Source organism: Balaenoptera physalus, assembly GCF_965194825.1.
Source record: "Balaenoptera physalus genome assembly, chromosome: 13".
In the NCBI taxonomy this organism is placed as follows: domain Eukaryota; kingdom Metazoa; phylum Chordata; class Mammalia; order Artiodactyla; family Balaenopteridae; genus Balaenoptera; species Balaenoptera physalus.
Window position 1 is genome coordinate 90,917,100 of NC_138892.1, and position 19,916 is coordinate 90,937,015.

Here is a 19,916-nt window from a genome sequence, read left to right on the forward strand (position 1 = left end):
TTATAATGCCACATAGATTATTTTATTGCTAGCATATTATTTTTTTGGCAGACATCAATGTTACATTAACTTGAATACAGTTTCATTATTCAGTTATGAAATGAGATACAGACAAATCTTATAAGCAGGGTTTTGATTACTTAACAGTAAAATTGTAATTCCAAGTTACAGAGACATTCACATAATGATATTCTTTAGCTACTGACTAATAGCTATATACTGATGACAATAAGAATGGACAATACTTTCCACTTGTGACATTTATCAATAACAACTCTCAAGTAATTAAGTCAAAAATAATGAACATGATGGTCGTATTGTAATTTCAAATAAATGTACTATATGCTTGCTGTAGGTATGTGTGTATTTTATTTTTCAGATAGTACTGAACCCTAGTTGAGTTTAAAAAATGAATAAATTAGGTATATTACCATGCATTTTGTATCAGGGTGCCTTTATGTTATGTTTTCATGTCAAATAAAGCCTAGAGTTCTAGTCAATTAGAGTAAGCAGTGTTTGAGTCTGTTTGGCCATGGAAAATGGGTTACCTCTAAAAAACTGGTTTGTTTCTTTTGTACAAGAGCAGCGCGTGTTTCCATCTGCTTATTTCCCAGTAACTTTTAGATCCTTGTTTCTAAACTGAATTTGGGGAGGTCCCCAGGGAGCACAAGGGGGAGCTTCCAGCTGTAGAACCTTCCAATGGCTCCAGTCTCACCAAGGGTCCCCTCTCTCAGCAACCACACTGCAGTGTCTGATCACAGGGCTTCTTCCCAGTCATCCCTTCCCACTTCCCTTCCTGACAACTTACCTCTCCTGGATACTAAAAGAATCACACTCTACTCTTTCCCATCTTGCCATGCTTCCCTGCCTTACCCTCCTTGGAGGTGAGAAAAGGGGGAAAAGGAGAGGAGATTCTCTGCTGAGTGATAAGACAGTGCAAGTGGGTAACAGAATGAAAAAAAGCAAGTAAGAATGATTAGATCAAGATGGGTATCTGTTGTCACAAAACGAAAGAACACTCTAAAGAGTCTTCAACCTAATAATTATAAATGGGCTAAAAAATTCGAGAGTAAGACACAAGGCGATCTAAACAGGACCTGAAGCAATGGAAGAAAGCAACGATGTTCTCACTAAGAACTCAACATCACTTTAGCTTCTGGAAGAATAAAACTGGCTGCACATGTTCCTAAGATTACAAATGAACATAAAAAGGGTGCACAGGCTTTATTCACATGGTTCATGTTTTCAACAAGAATAGAACTATAATTGAATTGAATCTGGTATATTTTCACCAGTTTAGCAGACTGTCTTCTAGGAATCTGGCTTGATCAAAGTTTTCTTCTCCAGCTGTTAGGAAAAAAAAATACATAACATAAACATGTATCCTGTGTTTTATAAGAAGAAAATATAAGATGAAGAGAACCTCAGGAGATAAACATTTGCCCCCCTACATTATGTCAACTCAGGCACTCTGCTATAGAAACCACCCCCAAATTGGATTTTGATTGATTTTGTTTCAAGAATTTCCCCCTCAGCTTGGGATGCATTGAAGAATTCACATCTGACATGTGAATCTCTACAGTGAATTTAACTATTACATGGTGTGTTTGGTAGAAATCTGAAAAGGCCACATGTCTTGCTCTAAATATGCCTCGTGTCTAAAATACCCACCAGTAGAACCATTCACTTGCATCAAGGTACTGTTTCTGTATTTCCTGTTAAAATGCATTTTAGCTGGGAGAGATGACAGAGGAACACATTTGCACATATTCTCTTACAAGTTGAACTAGACGTCTGGGGTGGAAGTAAGACAAAAAGAAGGGACACTTGTTAGCTGGGCAGGATTGCAAAACTTCAGAGCAGGAGGAATAACCTCTGGGGTGGGGATAGCGGACTGAGATGACAGCAGATTCCTGGGACTAAAAATGCGTTGAAGGGCTGAAACTGATGATGGGGAAGGGAGAGGAAGGTGCCAGAGACAAAATTCCATTCCTCATTTTATGTAAGGTCATCTCTAGAGAAAACCACTTTCCCCTAGTTAGTTACAATATGGTTGGAATATCTGAGTTACAGTTTAACCTGAATTGGTAGCAAACTTCAAAATATTGCAGATAATCAGTTACTCTATTTTTTAAAAATTTTTTATTTTTCTATTTTTAAATATTTTTATTGGAGTATAGCTGATTTACAATGTTGTGTTAGTTTCTACTGTACAGCAAAGTGAATCAGTTATACATACACAAATATCCACTCTTTTTTAGATTCTTTTCACATATAGGTCATTTCAGAGTATTGAGTAGAGTTCCCTGTGCTATATAGTAGCTCCTTATTAGTTATCTATTTTAAATATACTAGTATTTAAAGGAAAGGAAAAAAAAAAAAAGAAAGGAATCATCCCTGTATATCCTCCATTAAGATAACAATCCACGGGGCTTCCCTGGTGGCGCAGTGGTTGAGAGTCTGCCTGCCGATGCGGGGGACACTGGTTCGAGCCCTGGTCTGGGAAAATCCCACATGCCGCGCAGCAACTGGGCCCGTGAGCCACAATTGATGAGCCTGAGCGTCTGGAGCCTGTGCTCCGCAACAGGAGATGCCGCGATGGTGAAGAGGCCCGCGCACCGCGATGAAGAGTGACCCCCACTTGCTGCAACTGGAGAAAGCCCTCGCACAGAAACGAAGACCCAACACAGCCATAAAATAAAAAATGAATAAATAAGCAAATATGGTTAAGAAAAATATATTAAAAAAAAAAAAAGATAACAATCCACTACTTAAAATAATAATCCACTACATAAAATAAGTCCAAATAATATCTAGGGACTGCAGAATAAAAATATTAAAGGTGACTAATGATTAATCTATCATATGGCAATCCACAACTTTCCCATCCAGTTAGACTGATAAAATTTTGTTTCCTCATTTCATCATCAGAGACAAGCCACTTTGGAAACTTCAATAATTAAAAACTTGAATTTATTTTCCAACAAAGACTTGAAATGGAGACCTACAGTCACATTCTTCTGTAAAGTTTCTAATGAAGATCCCTCTCCTCCTCTTTAAAATTAGTTCTACCTTCTCCATTCCAGCTCACATCTTCCCAGCAATTAAATCTCAGACTTCACTAACAATCCATTTCCACCCTCACTGTCCTCCTACTGACTTCAAAAATCAGTAAGAGGGACTTCCCTGGCATTCCAGTGGTTAAGACTCTACCCTTCCACTGCAGGGGGCATGGGTTCCATCCCTGGTCGGGGAGCTAAGATCCCACATGCCTCACTGCGCAGCCGGAAAAAAAAAATCAGTAGGAGTGCCAAATGCCGAATTTAGAAAAGATCACCTTGGATGCAGCATCTTCTACCCATGATTCAACTCTTTCTCACCTTTTCATCACAAGAATTCTGAAAGCCGTGCCAGCAAGCATCTACTTTCTCTTAACTCTGCAGTTTACCTTCTTTTCCTAAATTCCCTCGAAACAAGGTTTCAGAATGGGCAAGGCAGCAGCAAATCACACCACTGGGCAGGGGCTGAGGAGAAGACTTGTGAACCGTGATTTAATGACCCTTCCTACCCAACACAATCTTCCTTCTCCTTTGATTTCTGTACTCTTACTAAGCATTCTGCTATATTTGGTGCTTCTCATCACTCCTTTCTTGAAACTCTCCATCCTCGACTTCTTGGATTCTCTGTTATTCTGGCTCTCCTCTTACCTTTCTGCATGCTCCTTTTGAAGTCCCTTCACTGATATGATTTCCCCCCTTTCCCTTGATCTCTGGGTATTCTCCAGGGCAAATCCTTTATTATCTGCCCTTTTCCCACTACATCTGAGGCCTAGGAGAGAGTTCCATTTCCATGCTTCCAACCTTTATTAACTGGCTCTGAATTTCCAGTTGTTCCCAAACCTGACATCATCAGAATAATGTGAGTGAACTTCTTGAGGATACAGATTCTGGGGCCTCACTCAAGTAGTATGGAATCAGACTCTCTGGACCTAAGGCCAAGAAATCTGTATTTTCAGCAAGTTCTCCAGAGAACTCTGATGGAACCAGTCCACATATGGAGAGCAGAGAACCAGTGACCTATACACCTTTATCCACTGGAATGGCTCCGTCACCTCAAACGGAACCTTAATTATATGCACAGGAATTTTCATTTGTCAGTATCACCATTTTAAACTCACACAAACACTTTAAAAATGTGCTTGACTCTGGATTCTCTCTTTCGTTTTAAAATTTTATTGAAGTATAGTTGATTTACAATGTTGTGTTAATTTCCTCTGTACAGCAAAGTGACTCAGTTATACATATATTTTTTTCATATCCTTTTCCATTATGATTTATTGCACGGTATTAAATATAGTTCCCTGTGCTATACAGTAGGACCTTGATTTTTATCTGCTCTTCCTTCCGGTATGCCTCAGGGTTGAGGCTCCAGTCCCACTGACCTCATCACTCCACTCCTGAATGACTGCCTTCGTTTCTCACTGACCTCATCACTCTGGCCTTTCCTCTTCAACACCATCCATCTGAGAGGTGGCAGGGCATAGCTGAAAGAGCTACAGCATCCCACAGCCCTGAGTTCAACTCCCCGTATCACTTCTTGCTGTGTAAACTCCCCATATCACTTCCACTCTATGTGGACCTTAGGAGAGTATATACAGCTCAGAAGGGTCAGTTTTCTGAGCTATAAAGATTAGCTTTAATATCTGACACACAGTAGATGTTCTCATACTGTAGCTATTGTAACTGCTCTTATGGTTACCCTATAAGCAATAACCAGTTTCATCTTCCTTCACCATGTCCTCTTTCTGGTAAAAATCCATGGACCATCTGATTGATTCTCAGATAAAGAATAAGTTACCCCCTGTTCTTCATCCCAGTACTACTATGTACCTGCTATGTGATAGCGGGCAAGCTACTCAATCTTTCTGTGCTTCTGTTTCCTCATCTGTAAAGTATAGATAATGACAGTGGGTAATCCTAGGAGGTAATTCATTTGTTACGGATTAATGAATTATTAATAAATGTATTAATCCATATCAAGTGCTTGGAACAGTGCCTGACCCACTGCATTATAGTAAAACCCTCAATAATTATTAGCTAGAGGGAGTAGTAACAGTAGTTGTAGTCATAGCTATAGTATGGCCATGACTCTCACAGCCTACTGTCCTACTGACTGTTCACCCTGCCTTTTCACTGCAAAGGCCATTCTCATTCTTGCTTTTGTTTAATCCATTTTCTTCTCTACCTGCCACAGTGCCTGGCACCTAGCAGGCATAAATGCAGATTTACTGAATTCAGTATTATAATCCCCTCCACTCCACCAAGTCAGCCGCGGACTTTCTCTGATTTCAAAAGACCTCTTTATCCCACTCTCTTCCATTTGCTTCTCATAGGTTTTTGTTTTGTTTTGTTTTTGTTTTTTCACAACAAAGCCATAAGCTAGAAGCCAGAAAGAGGCCCCTGCTCTCTTCCCCTCCCTGACGGGGCCCGTCCAATAACAGACAGGGAGCACATAGGCTTTCTCCGCTAGCACAAGTGTCAGAGCCCAAGGCCAGCAGCCTATGCTTTGACCACCAGACTACTCACTGTATTTTGTTAAATACATTTTAACATTTAAATTATGTCATAAATATGGCATCATTACAATTTTTGAGAGGGAAATATCTAGATCTGTTGAATATGCTTTGATGATCTCTATTGTTAATGCTAATAGAAAGTACGTACTTTGTTTCATTTGGCTCTTAGAGCAACCTGCCCATGGATGTCATTATTCCATTTTACCCGTAATGACACTAAGGCTCAGGGTCACCCAGCTAGTAAAGCAACAAGGCCAAGATTTGAACCCAGTCCTGTTATACTCCAAAGCCCTGGCTAATGTGCAACAAGATGCCTTAATGCAATTAGTGGTTTTAATGTTATATGGATAGAGAGCCTCTATTTGAAGAACACACCTAGTCCTGGCATGGAAGAAGCTATATAGTATAGTGCAAATCACACAGGCTTAGAATCAGAACTAGCCCAATCTCTTAGGGTGAACCATAAGAAACTGCTGTGTTTGTAAGTAAAAAATGAGTGATTTTCAGCTATTCCATTTGGTTCAAACTTTAATAGCGAGTAACTGGATCTGCGATTATTTAAACCTCTTTTGGCCTCAGTTTTTTCAAATATAAAATAATGAAGTTGGACTTTCTGGAGTTCTAACAGAAATAAAAGCTCCAATAGGCTATGGATTATGGAATTAACATGAAATCCCCCAGTCTCATCAAGGAAATGTTTTTACATTCTTGGGAAACACTTTAATGAGCAGCATGGGAGTCTTAAAATAATAAACGTCTCTGTGAATTTCTGGTGGTGTGGGCAACCGTTAATTATTTTTTAAAATCTGAATAAATAAAAGCAACTTTGTTGTACTCAACACAGAATGCCCAAAGCACTCAAAGCTTCCCTGTCCTGCAGTTAAAAGAGGTCACTATAATTATACCTTCTTGCGGTTTCTGCAAGGAAGCCAATAGCACAGCTACTGCCTCTGGAAGAGTTAGTAGTTGGGGATTTGGGCTTCGTCTTTCTGGAGAAACGAAAAAATAAATACAGATTCTATTAGCATTTAAATATTCATCTAGATAAATCCTATTCCAGTATGCTATAATACTAGAAAATCTCTGTGAAATACCTCTGTGATCCCTCAGCAAAGAGCCCCTTACACAGAATGATTTTTACAAGTTGAAACATTTCACACTTCGCTTAGACATTGCTTACAACTGGTTATATTGTGTATCACAGGGAATGGAAGAAAATTTAAACTATATACTACAGAGAATTTCATGAAAGCAAGGAGGATTAAGATAAAGAACCCATGAGAAATTTCCCCTTCAGAGCTTAAAATGGGGTGTCTGGGCAGAAAGGTTTAGATGGGACCCTGCCTGGAGCCTGGACTACCTTCTCTCTTGTTCCTTCCAAAGCAGTTTGAGAAAATAATCTACATTCTTGACCACATGTAAGTCAATTATTTGACTGAAGGAGAATCTGCAAAATATTCAAAACTATTTCAAATCTAAGTTGACAGAAGACAAACCATCCTGATTCAACACAAACCATGATTTTTAATTTGGGAGCTGGTGAAGTGGGAAAACAAAACTTACCCTCCCACGGTAAAAAAAAAGTTAATTACACTGCAGGCTTGAAGAAGGTAAACAAAAATTTGATAAGCACCTATGTGCTCAACACAGTGTTTGGTATTTTTCAAAATGAGTCTACTTGGTATTTTTAGCAATCTTGAACGTTTATCAAAATGAATGGTATTGTTATTTTTTAATCCAATGAATGGCATGGAAAGGTTTATCACGAAACATAGTCTCTGGCTCCGTCCTTAAAGGCCCCCACTTCTTCACTATTTCTGGTTTTGAACCTTTTGATAGTTCTTTTTAGTAATATAATAGAGCTGTTTGAAGTTTTTAGGCAAATCACTATTTTAATAATGATGATGATGATGAAAACAACATTGGCAACAACAACAGCGTTTAAGAGAAATCTTGTAAAGATCATGCCCTAAACGGGAGGCCCATTTCTCGGGCGGGGCAGGCGCACAGCTCTCATATCCATCCTGACGCCCGGGAGCGGAACCCCGCCCCCGCCGCCCATCGCCATCCCGGCGGGGCGTTGCGATTCCCAGCTCCGCAGCTGCCAGCGGGGCCGGGCGGGGCCGGCTCTCCCCCGGGAAGGCCCACGGGCCAGCCTTTCCGGAGGCGGAGCGCGCCCCTCCGGTCCTGCGCGGTCCTCTGCAGCCCGCGGCCCCCTCACTCCCGCGCACTCACCGGGCGGCGGCCGGTCGGCGAGGTCCTTCCTCCGGCTCTGGTCGGAGATGAAGCGGCGCCCCTCTGCCAAGGCGAGACACGGGCTCAGCGCCCTCCCGGCCCGATCGATCGGGGTTCCGGGGCCGGGAGCGGGCGGGGCCGGGTGCCCCCGGTCCGGTGCGCGCGGAACTGCCGGGGTCGGGGCGCCGGAGCGGATGAGGGAGGAGACCACGGGTGAAGCCCGCACGCCCCCCGCCCCCGGGCCGCCGAGTGCGCTTCGGAGGGGGCGGCGATCTCGCCCACCAGCCAGGGCGGGGCGGTGTGTCCCCGGAAATCCCAGTCTCCCTTTGGGCAGGAGCCAGCAACCCTCCGGTTTAGGGTGGAGGATTTCTGATAATCCTCCCCCCGCCCCCCGCCCTTTCTCCTTGATTAACTGAGACCAGGATGACCTCGATTATTTATGGGAACAAACTCGATAGGATTCTCTCCCCACAGCTCTTCATCTATCCCACGGATTCATGCACCCCTACGGATCTCCCTCTATTGCTGTCGGAAGAGCAAAGTATTTGGAACGTACGTGCACCCTTCAGGTAGAGCATAGCTTGAGGCGTCCAGTTCCTTCTCTCAAAGAGTCTCTATAACCCGGGGAGAAGAGGAAAGCAGTTAGTAAGGCGTTGCTGCCCAGCCCACTATTAGGGAAAAAAAGAAGGGAGGGGAGGGAAAGAAAGAAAGGGAAGGGAAGGAAGGAGGGAGAAGATAGAAGGAAAGAAAGAAGGAAAAGAAGGGAAGAAATAGGAAGAGAGAGGGAGGAAGGAAGGAAGGAAGGAAGGCAGGCAGGCACACAGCGCACGAAGGAGTCCCAATTTTTGCGTTTGATTACCTGCGGAGCACTGTTGGACTTTCCCAGGAAAGAAAACACCAGGAAAAGAGCCAAGGTTGTTACCACCAGACTTCTGAATCCCTGTATGAAAAGATCATAGAAAGTCGTTTCTGTGCCTATAGGATCTTCTGCTTCCTTCCCTGGAGCCTGGACAATTACACATCCCTTACTTTTTGCTATGTTCTGTTTTAGCGCTCAGAGGGTGGGGCAGAAGGGGGTTCCCCAGTTTGCCGTCTAGTTAATCCACCAAGAGTTCTTTTTTTAAAAAATTAATTAGAAATATATTATTTTTATTATTTAACCCAAATGAGGATTTGGGTGAATTAGTGAAACTTTTTCTTTGTAAAATCAAATGATTCTGATATTTTAAAGGCGTAACGTTTAACTATCCTTTAGCCTCTAAAACACTTATTAAACATAAAAGAGGTAAAAAGCTATACAGCTTTTTTATAAAATAGCTAAGAAATCTCAAGTATATAAAACCTTTACTTACCTTCATGCTCTACACCTTTCCAGAAGCTGCAATAACTATAACTTAACCTCTGAGTTTTCTAATTTTGTTCTGAAGGTGGGGCTTTTAAATCTTAGTGTCAAGGATCCCTCCTGATTTTGCATAGAGCTAGTGTCCACAGGGACTTCCTGTCAGTCTTCAAGATTGAGAGGATCTGATGACTCCTCCAGGGAGATTCAGTTGCAGGAAGTAGAGGAATGATTGATGGGTGAATATCATTTACTGTCCACATCAGCCAGGAGATATTCTGAAAATATCAGCATCATGACCTTTGATTTTCCTATTAGCTTCCCAAGGCAGTATTATTATTATTATTATTGAAAATGATTAATAACCCCAGGCAGAATCAAAAGTAAATGAACAAAGTAAGAAAACTTGTCTTGGGTAACTAACGAGCTATCAAGCTAACACCGGTGAGTAAAGATGAATCATTTGGGTAGGAATGAAAAGGTTAGGGAATCTCAATGGAATTTGACTCATTCACTTAATTATCCACTCAATTATTTAACAAATATTTATGGAATGCCTACTATGTAACAGACATCCTTCCTTTTAGTTCAAGGGACACAGCCATGTATTAAAAAGAGAAGTCTCTGCTTTGATCATGCTTATCTTCTAGTCAGGGGGAAAACACTCCAAACCGGTAAATAAGGTAATTACAGAATTTTTAAATGCTTTATAAAGGAAAAGTAAGCAAAATGATGTGATAAGGTAAGTGGTGGGCTACTTTAGGGAAGGTAAAAATAAGAGGGGGTCTGGAAAGATAAGGTGGAGTCAGACATGGGATAAACTGGGGTGGGAATCAATATTGCTGACATTCTCAGGCAGAAGAAAAATACAAAATCTTGGGATGGCAAGGAGCTTGGCTTGTTTGAAGAACAGGAAGGGGACCAATGGAGCCAAAGTTGTGTGGGTGTCAGGGGAGGACACTGTAAATTGAGGTTGGAGAGTAAGAAAAGGCAACTTGGTTATAAGCAAAAGATGATGATGGCTTAGACTAGGGGAGTCCTTGCAAGGAATGGAGAGCTGTAATGAATTTGGGAGGCAGAAAACATGGACTTGTGGATAAACCGTATATGAGAGTTTAAGAAAAATAAGTCAAGGATGACTCTTAGATTTTTGGTTTAATCACTGGGTGAATGATGAAACTCTTTATTGAAATTGGAGAGACTTCATAAAGAAGCAGTTAAGAGAGGGAAATAAAGAGTTGTCTTTGGACATAGTAAAATTAAAATGTATACTAGACATCCCAAGGAGAAATGTGAAGTAGGCAGTTGCAGATGCAAAACTCTAGAGCTCAGCAAACAGGTCACCAGCCTATAGATTATTTTCTAAAGGCAGGAATTATCAGATTTAAGAATCTTGAGAATTTTAAGGATGGAAAAAATTGGGATTGAAAAAATACTTAGGGAGTGAATGTAGTTAAGAAGAGGAAGAGGGGCTTCCCTGGTGGTGCAGTGGTTGAGAATCTGCCTGCCAATGCAGGGGACACAGGTTCGAGCCCTGGTCTGGGAAGATCCCACATGCCACGGAGCAACTAGGCCCGTGAGCCACAACTACTGAGACTGCGCGTCTGGAGCATGTGCTCCGCAACAAGAGAGGCCGCGACAGTGAGCGGCCCGCGCACCGCGATGAAGAGTGGCCCCCGCTCACCGCAACTAGAGAAAGCCCTCGCACAGAAACGAAGACCCAACACAGCCAAAAATAAATAAATAAATTTATAAAAAAAAAAAAAGAAGAAGAAGAGGAAGAGATAGAGCTCTGAGAACAAACCTACAGAGATTGAGCAGAGGGAAAGTCAGCAAAGGAAGCTGAACTGAAGCAGTCGGAAAGAAAGAAATTCCAGGAGAATGAGGCCATGGGAGCTGGGAGACTATCCAATAACATTGAAAGGTTAAACTGACATGAGCTAAGAAGTGTCTGCTGGATTTGAGAATATGATGGCTTTTGAGGATAGAAGCTAGACTGGGGTGGGTTGAATAGGATATGAGGAAATAAGGACAAGTGTGGACAACATTTATAGAAATTTCACCAAAAGGGGGAAAGGAAAGTGAATTTTTAGAAAAGATATGTGAGTGTGGTGGAAGTGGGCTATTTTTTTCTTTTTAGCCTTTCAGCAAATCTGAATCCTTTTAATTTTAGGGAACTTCGGAAATTCCCTAAACTATAAATTATGATTCTGGGTGGGAGGCAGCATCTTCCTTGTATTATAGAAGCTGAAAATGCTAGACGCTCTTTCCCAGCCTCCCTATCGGGTAGAGTGTGGGCATGAGGCAGGTTTCACCAATCAGATGTACCCACTCTTCTGGAGCTGGGGAGGGAAGAAAGTGGGGAGCAGGAGAAATACTTTCTGGTGCAGCACTGGTTGTAGGATACCTGAGTTTGTGGGGGCAGTACTGGCTACAATGCTAGTGATAGACACCAGCATCCAGTGCTAGCGGAATAGTGATACTAACTGCACTGTCCTTTTAATAAAGTCCTCTTTTGCTTAAATCAACCAGGTGTGTTGGTTTCTTTTGATGACCATTTGCAGAACATGTATGCTGATGGGGATGATCAGCAGAGAAGGAGAAATTGACGATGTGGAAGAGAACTGCAAAAAAGGGAGTTTGTGGAAGGCAAGAACAATAGGACCCAAATTTGTCAATAACCAGTTGAAACAGTTCTATACACAGGCAGACAGTGAACAAGGACCAGAGTGGCCACCATATGCTAAGATACCATGGATGACAGAGGTGGTCACTTTCTTCGGAATGTTAGAGCAGTGCTCCGCAGGTATTAATGTGCTTTTGAATCACCTGGGAATCTTGTTAAAATGCACATTCTGATTCATTATAGCTGGGGTGGGACCTGAGAGTCTGCATTTGTAGTAAACTCCCAAGTGATGCTAATGGATGCTAGTCTACTAATCCTTGGATATTATGAGTAGTAAAGCTTACAGGATATAAAAAGTGATAAGAAAAACTAACACTTAGAGTCTACATGGCTGGGAGAATGGCTAACAATAGAAACATCAGGGATAATGGAGAGGGACTAGAAGAGTTTAGTTTGGGACTGAAGTTTGAGGGGTAATGCTATCTACCAGTAAATACTTGTCTAAGAGAGACTGGGGTTTGGGCATTTGATGTTTGGAATTGACGATCATGTGCAGCCAAGAAAGCTGAGATCTGGTTAGTAAATGAGAATGAAATATAGAAAGTAGTTTGTAAGTAGAAACTTGAGGAATATTTACTCCCTTTAAAGAATAAGTAGAGCAAGAAGGAGCCAGAACCATGAATGTAGTGTTTTCCACTGTTTTAGGAGAGGAGGAAGATAAAAACTAAGGACTAAAAGGTTATCACCATATCTAAAGAAAATCAATATTCCTTTAAATATTAGGTTTTAGGATTTTAGAATTTAATTTCAAAAGACTGTAACAACTTCCAAAAAAAAAGCAACAGAAGAAAGATTATGCATGTGTTTATATTTTAAAAGAATTCATAAGTGAAACCCAGTTATTAGGTTACCCTAACAAACAACTGAAATGTCTTTTCCCCCTCTCCATACCAAAAACACACAAAGGTTTTAGAAAGAGGGACAGGAAAATAAATTGCCAATCAAACTGTGATTTGCATTTACAATCTTAAGGAAAAAATAATTAACGTGGTTTGTCTATAACAGTTCTGCTAATGAATTCACAAACAGATGTTTTACGTCAAAGCTGCCATTTTCAGCATAATATGCACAAGTGAGCAGAATGGCTTTGACATATTATCAATATTGTAGTCTTATCAAAAGCAACATGCCAGAATGTGTTTGTTCTAAAAGGGCATTGACTCCCAATCAAATGTTTTTGTTAAATTCACAATATTTTAAGATTTTTACAGGTCTAAACCTAGAGATGGGCTAAGAAAAGTTACTTATTTGAGAAAAAAACAGTTGTTGCATAAAACCAGTAAATTTTATTCTGCTGATATGATTACCCGGCAGTGGGTACTGGACAAATTGGATCCAAAACCTTTTTTTAAAGGCATATTTAATGGAGATCATTTTGCCTGCATCACTGATGTTATCTGAATTCTTCTAGTTGACTGGAGCGTGCCCAGGCCCCATTTAAAAAATACTGTCACAGTTTAAACTGCATTCTTACAAGGTCAGTGATTATTGTGTTCACACAGAAAACAGCTATCTTTTTAAAAAATTATTTTTAAACTTTATTTATACATTATTAAATCGAAGTATAGTTGATTTACAATGTTGTGTTAGTTCCAGGTACACAGCAAAGTATTTCAGTTATATATATATACAACTTTTTTTCAGATTCTTTTCCATTATATGTTATTTCAAGATATTGACTATAGTTCCATGCTATACAGTAGGTCTTTGTTGTTTATCTATTTTATACATAGTAGTGTGTATTTGTTAATCCAAAATTCCTAATTTACCTACCCACCCCCCTTCCGCTTTGGTAACCGTAAGTTTGTTTTCAATGTCTGTGAGTCTATTTCTGTTTTAAGTTTGTTTGTATCAGTTTTTTAGAAATCACACATAAGTGCTATCACGTGATATTTGTCTTTCTCAAACAGCTACTATCTTGGGTAAGATTACCTGGACAATATGGCTATTGAGATACTCAAGTATCCAAATTACTCTCTGATAACAGAATAGAGGGTTTTGGTACAGGATGATGAGGTCATTGGGTTCAAGTCCTACTTTGGCTTTATTCTCTGAAGGCCAGTCAGCCCCATAGGCCAGTTGTCTCACAAAGGGGTGGAAGAAGTAATTTCCCCAAAGGGCTACCGGTTTTAGGAGGAGATTTAGGGACACTGAGAAGGCCTGCTATCTAAAATAAAACTCCCCACTCATTGGCCAGTGTCTTTACCGTCCTTTACTTAAGGCTTTGAACTTCATGAATGTCTTTTTGCAAACCATGTAAATACCACAAAACAATTGGCAGGTTCTAGGAGAGGACAAGGAAGGGCCAGCTGTTTTGGCCTAGTCAGTCAAACAGAGGTGACCTTTTAATAGGTCTTAGACCTGGTAAAGGTAAGACCATGAAAAAGTGTCAGTTGATGAAGGATTTGGGGATGCCATTTCTATGTCTAACCTCCTATATGGATACAAGTAGCAGAAGAGCAGAAATTGAAACCTTTCAGCCCAGAGGACAAGGTTAGAAAGATGTGCTGGATACTGTATTTAATAACAGATTCACCAGACAATAGTCAAGACTTGCAGTTTAATAATTGGATTCAACAAATACTTATTGGGTACCTTAACTGGTAGATTTGGCCAGTGGTTTTCAGCCTTACTAAAAACATTGCAGACGTTAAGTGATTTTATTTAAGTCACAAATACTTAAGTATTATATATTCCTTCCATGTAGAGAAAAAAAAATTAAGCATTTCTCCACTAATTTCTAAATTCACCGCTCACTTTTTTACCTGAAGTCTATTTCTATTTATGATTACATTTAAACAGTTTGGACGTGGAAGATGTGACCATTATATAAAAAAGAAAACTGGGGCTTCCCTGGTGGCGCAGTGGTTGAGAATCTGCCTGCCAATGCAGGGGACAAGGGTTCGAGCCCTGGTCTGGGAAGATCCCACATGCCGCAGAGCGACTAGGCCTGTGAGCCACAACTACTGAGCCTGCGCGTCTGGAGCCTGTGCTCCGCAACAAGAGAGGCCGCTATAGTGAGAGGCCCGTGCACCGCGATGAAGAGTGGCCCCCACTTGCCGCAACTAGAGAAAGCCCTCGCACAGAAACGAAGACCCAACACAGCCATAAATAAATAAATAAAAAAATAAAATTTTAAAAAAAGAAAACTGCATATAAGGCTAATTTAAAAGACACGAGGTTATGACCCAGCAATCCCACTACTGGGCATATACCCTGAGAAAACCATAATTCAAAGAGTCATGTACCACAATGTTCATTGCAGCTCTATTTACAATAGCCAGGTCATGGAAGCAACCTAAGTGTCCATCGACAGATGAATGGATAAAGATGTGGCACATATATACAATGGAGTATTACTCAGCCATACAAAGAAACGAAATTGAGTTATCTGTAGTGATGGACTTAGAGACTGTCAAACAGAGAAGTAAGTCAGAAAGAGAAAAACAAATACCATATGCTGACACATATATATGGAATCTAAAAAAAAAAATGGTTCTGAAGAACCTAGGGGCAGGACAGGAATAAAGATGCAGACGTAGCGAATGGACTTGAGGACACGGGGAGGGGGAAGGGTAAGCTGCGACGAAGTGAGAGAGTGGCATGGACATATATACACTACCAAACGTAAAATAGCTAGCTAGTGGGAAGCAGCTGCACAGCACAGGGAGACGAGCTCGGTGCTTTGTGATCACCTAGAGGGGTGGGATAGGGAGGATGGGAGGGAGACGCAAGAGGGAGGCGATATGGGGATATATGTATATGTATAGCTGATTCACTTTGTTATAAAGCAGAAACTAACACACCATTGTAAAGCAATTATACTCCAATAAAGATGTTAAAAAAAAAAACACAAAACACGAGGTGGGTTATTGTGCAATGCTAAAGTTTTAGAATTTCTTAATAAAAATACATCTGACCATTGTTATGGATTGAATGTGTTCCCTCCAAATTCATATGTTGAAACCCTAACCCCCAACGTCATGGTATTTGGGGGTGGGCCTTTGGGAGGTAATTAGGTTTAGATGAGGTTATCAAGATGGGGCTCCTCATTAAGGGATTAGTGTCCTTATGAGGAGAGAGATGAGAACTTGTTCCTTCTCTTTTTCTCTGCCACGTGAGGACACAGTGAGAAGGCAGCTGTCCGCAAGCCAGGAAGAGGGCCCGCTCCAGGAACTGAATCTGCCAGCACCTTCATTTTGGACTTCCCAGGATGCAGAACCATGAGAAATAAACATCTGTTGTGTAAGCCAGTCTATGGAATTTTTTCATAGCAGCCCAAGTTGAGACAACCACCAGTTAATAGAAAAGTACCCTTTTATTGAGAAGACAAGTGTATTTACAATATTCAATTGTTAGATCATATAATCTGTGAGACTTTTAAAAGCAGCAGTATTCCAGGAATTACAATTTATAAGGGGAAAAAGAAAACATTCCAAATAGGTTTCTGTTACAGAAAATACATTTGAACAATGCCAGAGACACTTAAGGCTAAGTAGTATTAGACCTTCTCCTCCATCTTTATAGCAATAATCAGAGTATGTTTTTTGTCACAAAGACAGAAGACTAATATTGGAAAGGAAGAAACAATATGATGTACAGTCCTTTCTGTCAGAAGACAAGTATGTTTAAAAATAGAGCCTCATCAATGGTTCTGAATAAGAAACATACAATGCTGCCAAGCAGTCCCAAACTCACATTTGAGATAAACTGTGGACTCATTTAAAACTGAAAACTGCTCCAAGCCTCTCACTCTTACTAAGGACTGGGAGATTATCACATCCTTTACACATTTCTAATAATGCTTTCTGAAATAAGATTGCTGAAAAAGAGATCTCTGTTACAGTGCAAAGAACATTTTGATAGAAATTCATGTCTACAAAGGAGCTAAATAATACAGATGTTCCATACGTTAACAGATACTGTTCTTGCTTTAAAAAGGTAGAATTATCTAACCACTGTAAATAATATGGGTCAGTCAAAAATATGTATAACAGAGTCCTACAGGGCAACTTGTATAAGTCAATCCCCAAAATATGTATATATTTGACACTCTCCAAGTGAGGATATTACTTTTTTGAAGAACATTAGACACAACACTAGGTTTCTTATTATTCCATGAACTATTGAGGTAGGAGTCTCATTTTGTCAATATCATCTGTTTTTCACAGATTATAAGTCAAATGCCAGTACCAGAAAGACAGTAATCCACAAGGCTGAACCATTAGACTATCTACCAAGTCCTTCCTTCTTTAGATGAGCAAGGTTGGGACTTCTCTGTGCATCAAGAGATTTAACTAAAAATAACATAGGCTGTAATATATTTTGTAGACACATTTGTCAATAAAAATCACAAATTTCAATTATGATTTTATACATTAAAAAGCTTTGCAACTGTTAAAAAAAAAAAGAGTAAATAGTATAATCATTAGTGGTAAAACAAATAGTACTATGACTCTTGAAATGTCTTCCTACATCTACCAAAAGGGTGCCACCTTGGAAAACTACTAATGAAGAAACAACTACTGTTTCCTACTGCCTGTCAAGCAGCAACAGTAGAGAAGACAACACATCATTTTTGTAGTGTCATGTTTTTCAGAACTGTAGCCAGTTTAATTACAGTAAAATAATTTAGTATGTGAACTCAGATATTCTCTCCATGAACTCAAATGAAGAGTGATCATATGAAACACACATTATGCATATTGATTTTTATGTTATGAAAAAGCTGAAAATAAGGGAAAACTTGGCTTATGTAAATAGCCCTTAAAAAATAGCTGTAAGTTTAACACGGTACATCCTAAAGTAAATATTACCAGTAGTTATTTTATGAAAAGCAAAATAATAAATCACCGCTAAAATTTAAAAAAGAAAAGAAAAAGAAAAACTGGATCACAACATGGAACTATCCATTTGGGTTGCATCACGTAGTATCTTAAATAACAAACTATTCAATGCAATGAGCTATGTAACAGACTCCTTCATCACCAAGAATGCTTTTTTTGTTAAATGCTTACATGTCATGAAAGATAAAGATGCTCACGTGAGAGTCCCAAGAAGTATGAGGACTTCCAGAATGTGTTCCTGAAAGAAAAAGTGCTGAGTCAGCTATAACTTAGAAACTACAAGCTAGTAAAGAATGACCTTTGCATATTCCAACAAAGAATATCTAGTTCAGATTTCCATCTGGCTTTAAAATATTAAGATTCAGAAGAACCACAGAAGTTTTATTTTAACCGTACGTTTACCAAAAAAAAAAAAAAAAAAGAAAAAAAGTGATTCATACATCGACACTGGGTTTTCCTGGTTTTAATATATTACGATGACATAATCCAATCTAACTCATGCATCACTTTCAGAGACACAGTGCAACTGGAAATATTTTCGCTGTTGCAGAGGACATTACAGTTCTAAAAAGCAAATGCCTATGGGTGTGCTTGCATCTTCAAAAAAAAAAGAAAAGAAACAGGCACTATAGTTCTCTAAGGATGGCTGTGTTTCACACATTGTGGAAAAACAGTAAGAATCCCCTTCAAGAGTTTCAATATGCATTGTAACATAGATTTCATCTCCTTCGGTTTGCTTGCTGACTTCTTAGATGACTTGGTTAGAAGTCTGTTTTCACTGCTTCTTTGTTAACTGCTGTTGCTACTCTGTAGGCTATACGTTTTAAACTTCTGTAAGGAACATTACAAGCTATTTCATGTAACTTAATTTTGTGCTGAATATTCTTCAAAGGATTTTATAAATAATACAATATTTTAAATGAGTCTTCAATTCACTTGTTGTTATACCATATTGTTGCTTTCTCCGACTTTATCTACAAACTGCAAGAAGAAAAACAGATAATTAAATGAAAGCCTAGAGCACTATAAAATATTACATCAACACTTCAAATGTGGATTAAAAAACCCAGCTTTATAAGATTTGTGGAAATTTAAGGTATGACTGACAACGATTAATCCAGTACTACTCACCACCATCTTCTGACACAAAAGTGTATATAAAAAAATTTTTTTTTCTATAAGTTGTTTCTGCATGACATGTTACACATATGACTTTAAGGGTGCAATACAAGAAACACAACGCAATGAATAAAAAAATTGGATAAGATGAAGTTAACGCTGCTAGCTCAACAAAAAAAGTAAAAAAATAAAAAGCTGAAATGTCAGCCATCCATGCATTAATGAACCCAATAAGATATTTCAACTGACCATTATTGTGGATCTCTTCTGGGCCTATGTAGTCTTTGAACAAACAGATTTAGCTCCATTAAGTTCAATAATTAACAACAGCTACTGACTAAAAATACTTTAAATGTGTATTCTGGACTTCAGACTGAAAGTGGCAATGACATTAAAAAGAGACTTAATGATGCAAGCATAAATCGATAATTATGGAACATAAGTTTTAACACACATTAATGTAAGTGGTTATTTACTTTGGTTACTCCACCCCAAATATAAAGCAATTGGGCTTTCTTCAGCATTCCAGATGGTGATGCAAACAGATGTTGAAACAAAGTAATTAGTGAAGATATTAAGTTACATAACCCAAGTGATTATATAACACTATCAAAATCTAGCAATCATCTAACCCTTTCTTTCATTTCATTATTCACATTTTTACTTAAGCATTTATTACAATGAAGTAATAATAATAGGAAACATCATTTATAGTATTGGATGTCCATTTATGCAAATACTGAAGAATCCTTAAATTAAGGACATGATTAATGATTACAGCTCTATAACTAGAAGTTGTAGTACATTCAAAAGACATTCTAAGTATAAACAACATTGACTACTGTATGAGTTTTGGGGATTAATGCAAATGAAATCAGGATATACCCCTATAAGCCTAGGTTCTAGCATCTTATATTATCGCAAATAGGTGATTGGCACACTGAAACTAAAAGTTGCTCTCAAAGCACTCATGGATTCATTAGAATTTTACGGTAAATTTAGGTGGAGAGAAAGCACAACATTGTATCTCCAAAGGTAACTTCAAAAAATGTCTAGGTTATCTGGGCTGCAAGGTTCTGATTTGAGGATGGAAATGACATTAGGCTTATAGTGGTA

At 39.3% G+C, this 19,916-nt stretch overlaps 2 protein-coding genes and 1 long non-coding RNA gene across 3 annotated transcripts in view; 1 reads left to right on the forward strand and 2 right to left on the reverse strand.

The window, feature by feature from the left end:
- On the reverse strand, nucleotides 1-11,667 carry SPX (spexin hormone). The gene is made up of 6 exons (XM_082419922.1): nucleotides 9,163-11,667; nucleotides 8,670-8,750; nucleotides 8,367-8,424; nucleotides 7,811-7,873; nucleotides 6,481-6,564; nucleotides 1-1,347 (listed from the first exon to the last, which is right to left on the reverse strand). Exons 1-6 carry the CDS (start codon nucleotides 9,166-9,168, stop codon nucleotides 1,289-1,291), a joined length of 351 nt encoding a protein of 116 aa, XP_082276048.1. The 5' UTR covers nucleotides 9,169-11,667; the 3' UTR covers nucleotides 1-1,288.
- On the forward strand, nucleotides 7,814-17,245 carry LOC309640719. The gene is made up of 3 exons (XR_014252354.1): nucleotides 7,814-8,379; nucleotides 11,682-11,955; nucleotides 14,638-17,245. It is a non-coding gene; the product is annotated as an uncharacterized lncRNA (long non-coding RNA).
- Nucleotides 16,135-19,916, reverse strand: part of GOLT1B (golgi transport 1B) — a 12,629-nt gene continuing 8,847 nt past the window's right edge. The window contains exon 5 of the mRNA XM_082419920.1: nucleotides 16,135-18,662. Within this exon, the coding sequence (XP_082276046.1) occupies nucleotides 18,624-18,662 (39 nt within the window). The 3' untranslated portion in view covers nucleotides 16,135-18,623. The remainder of the gene's footprint in view (nucleotides 18,663-19,916) is intronic.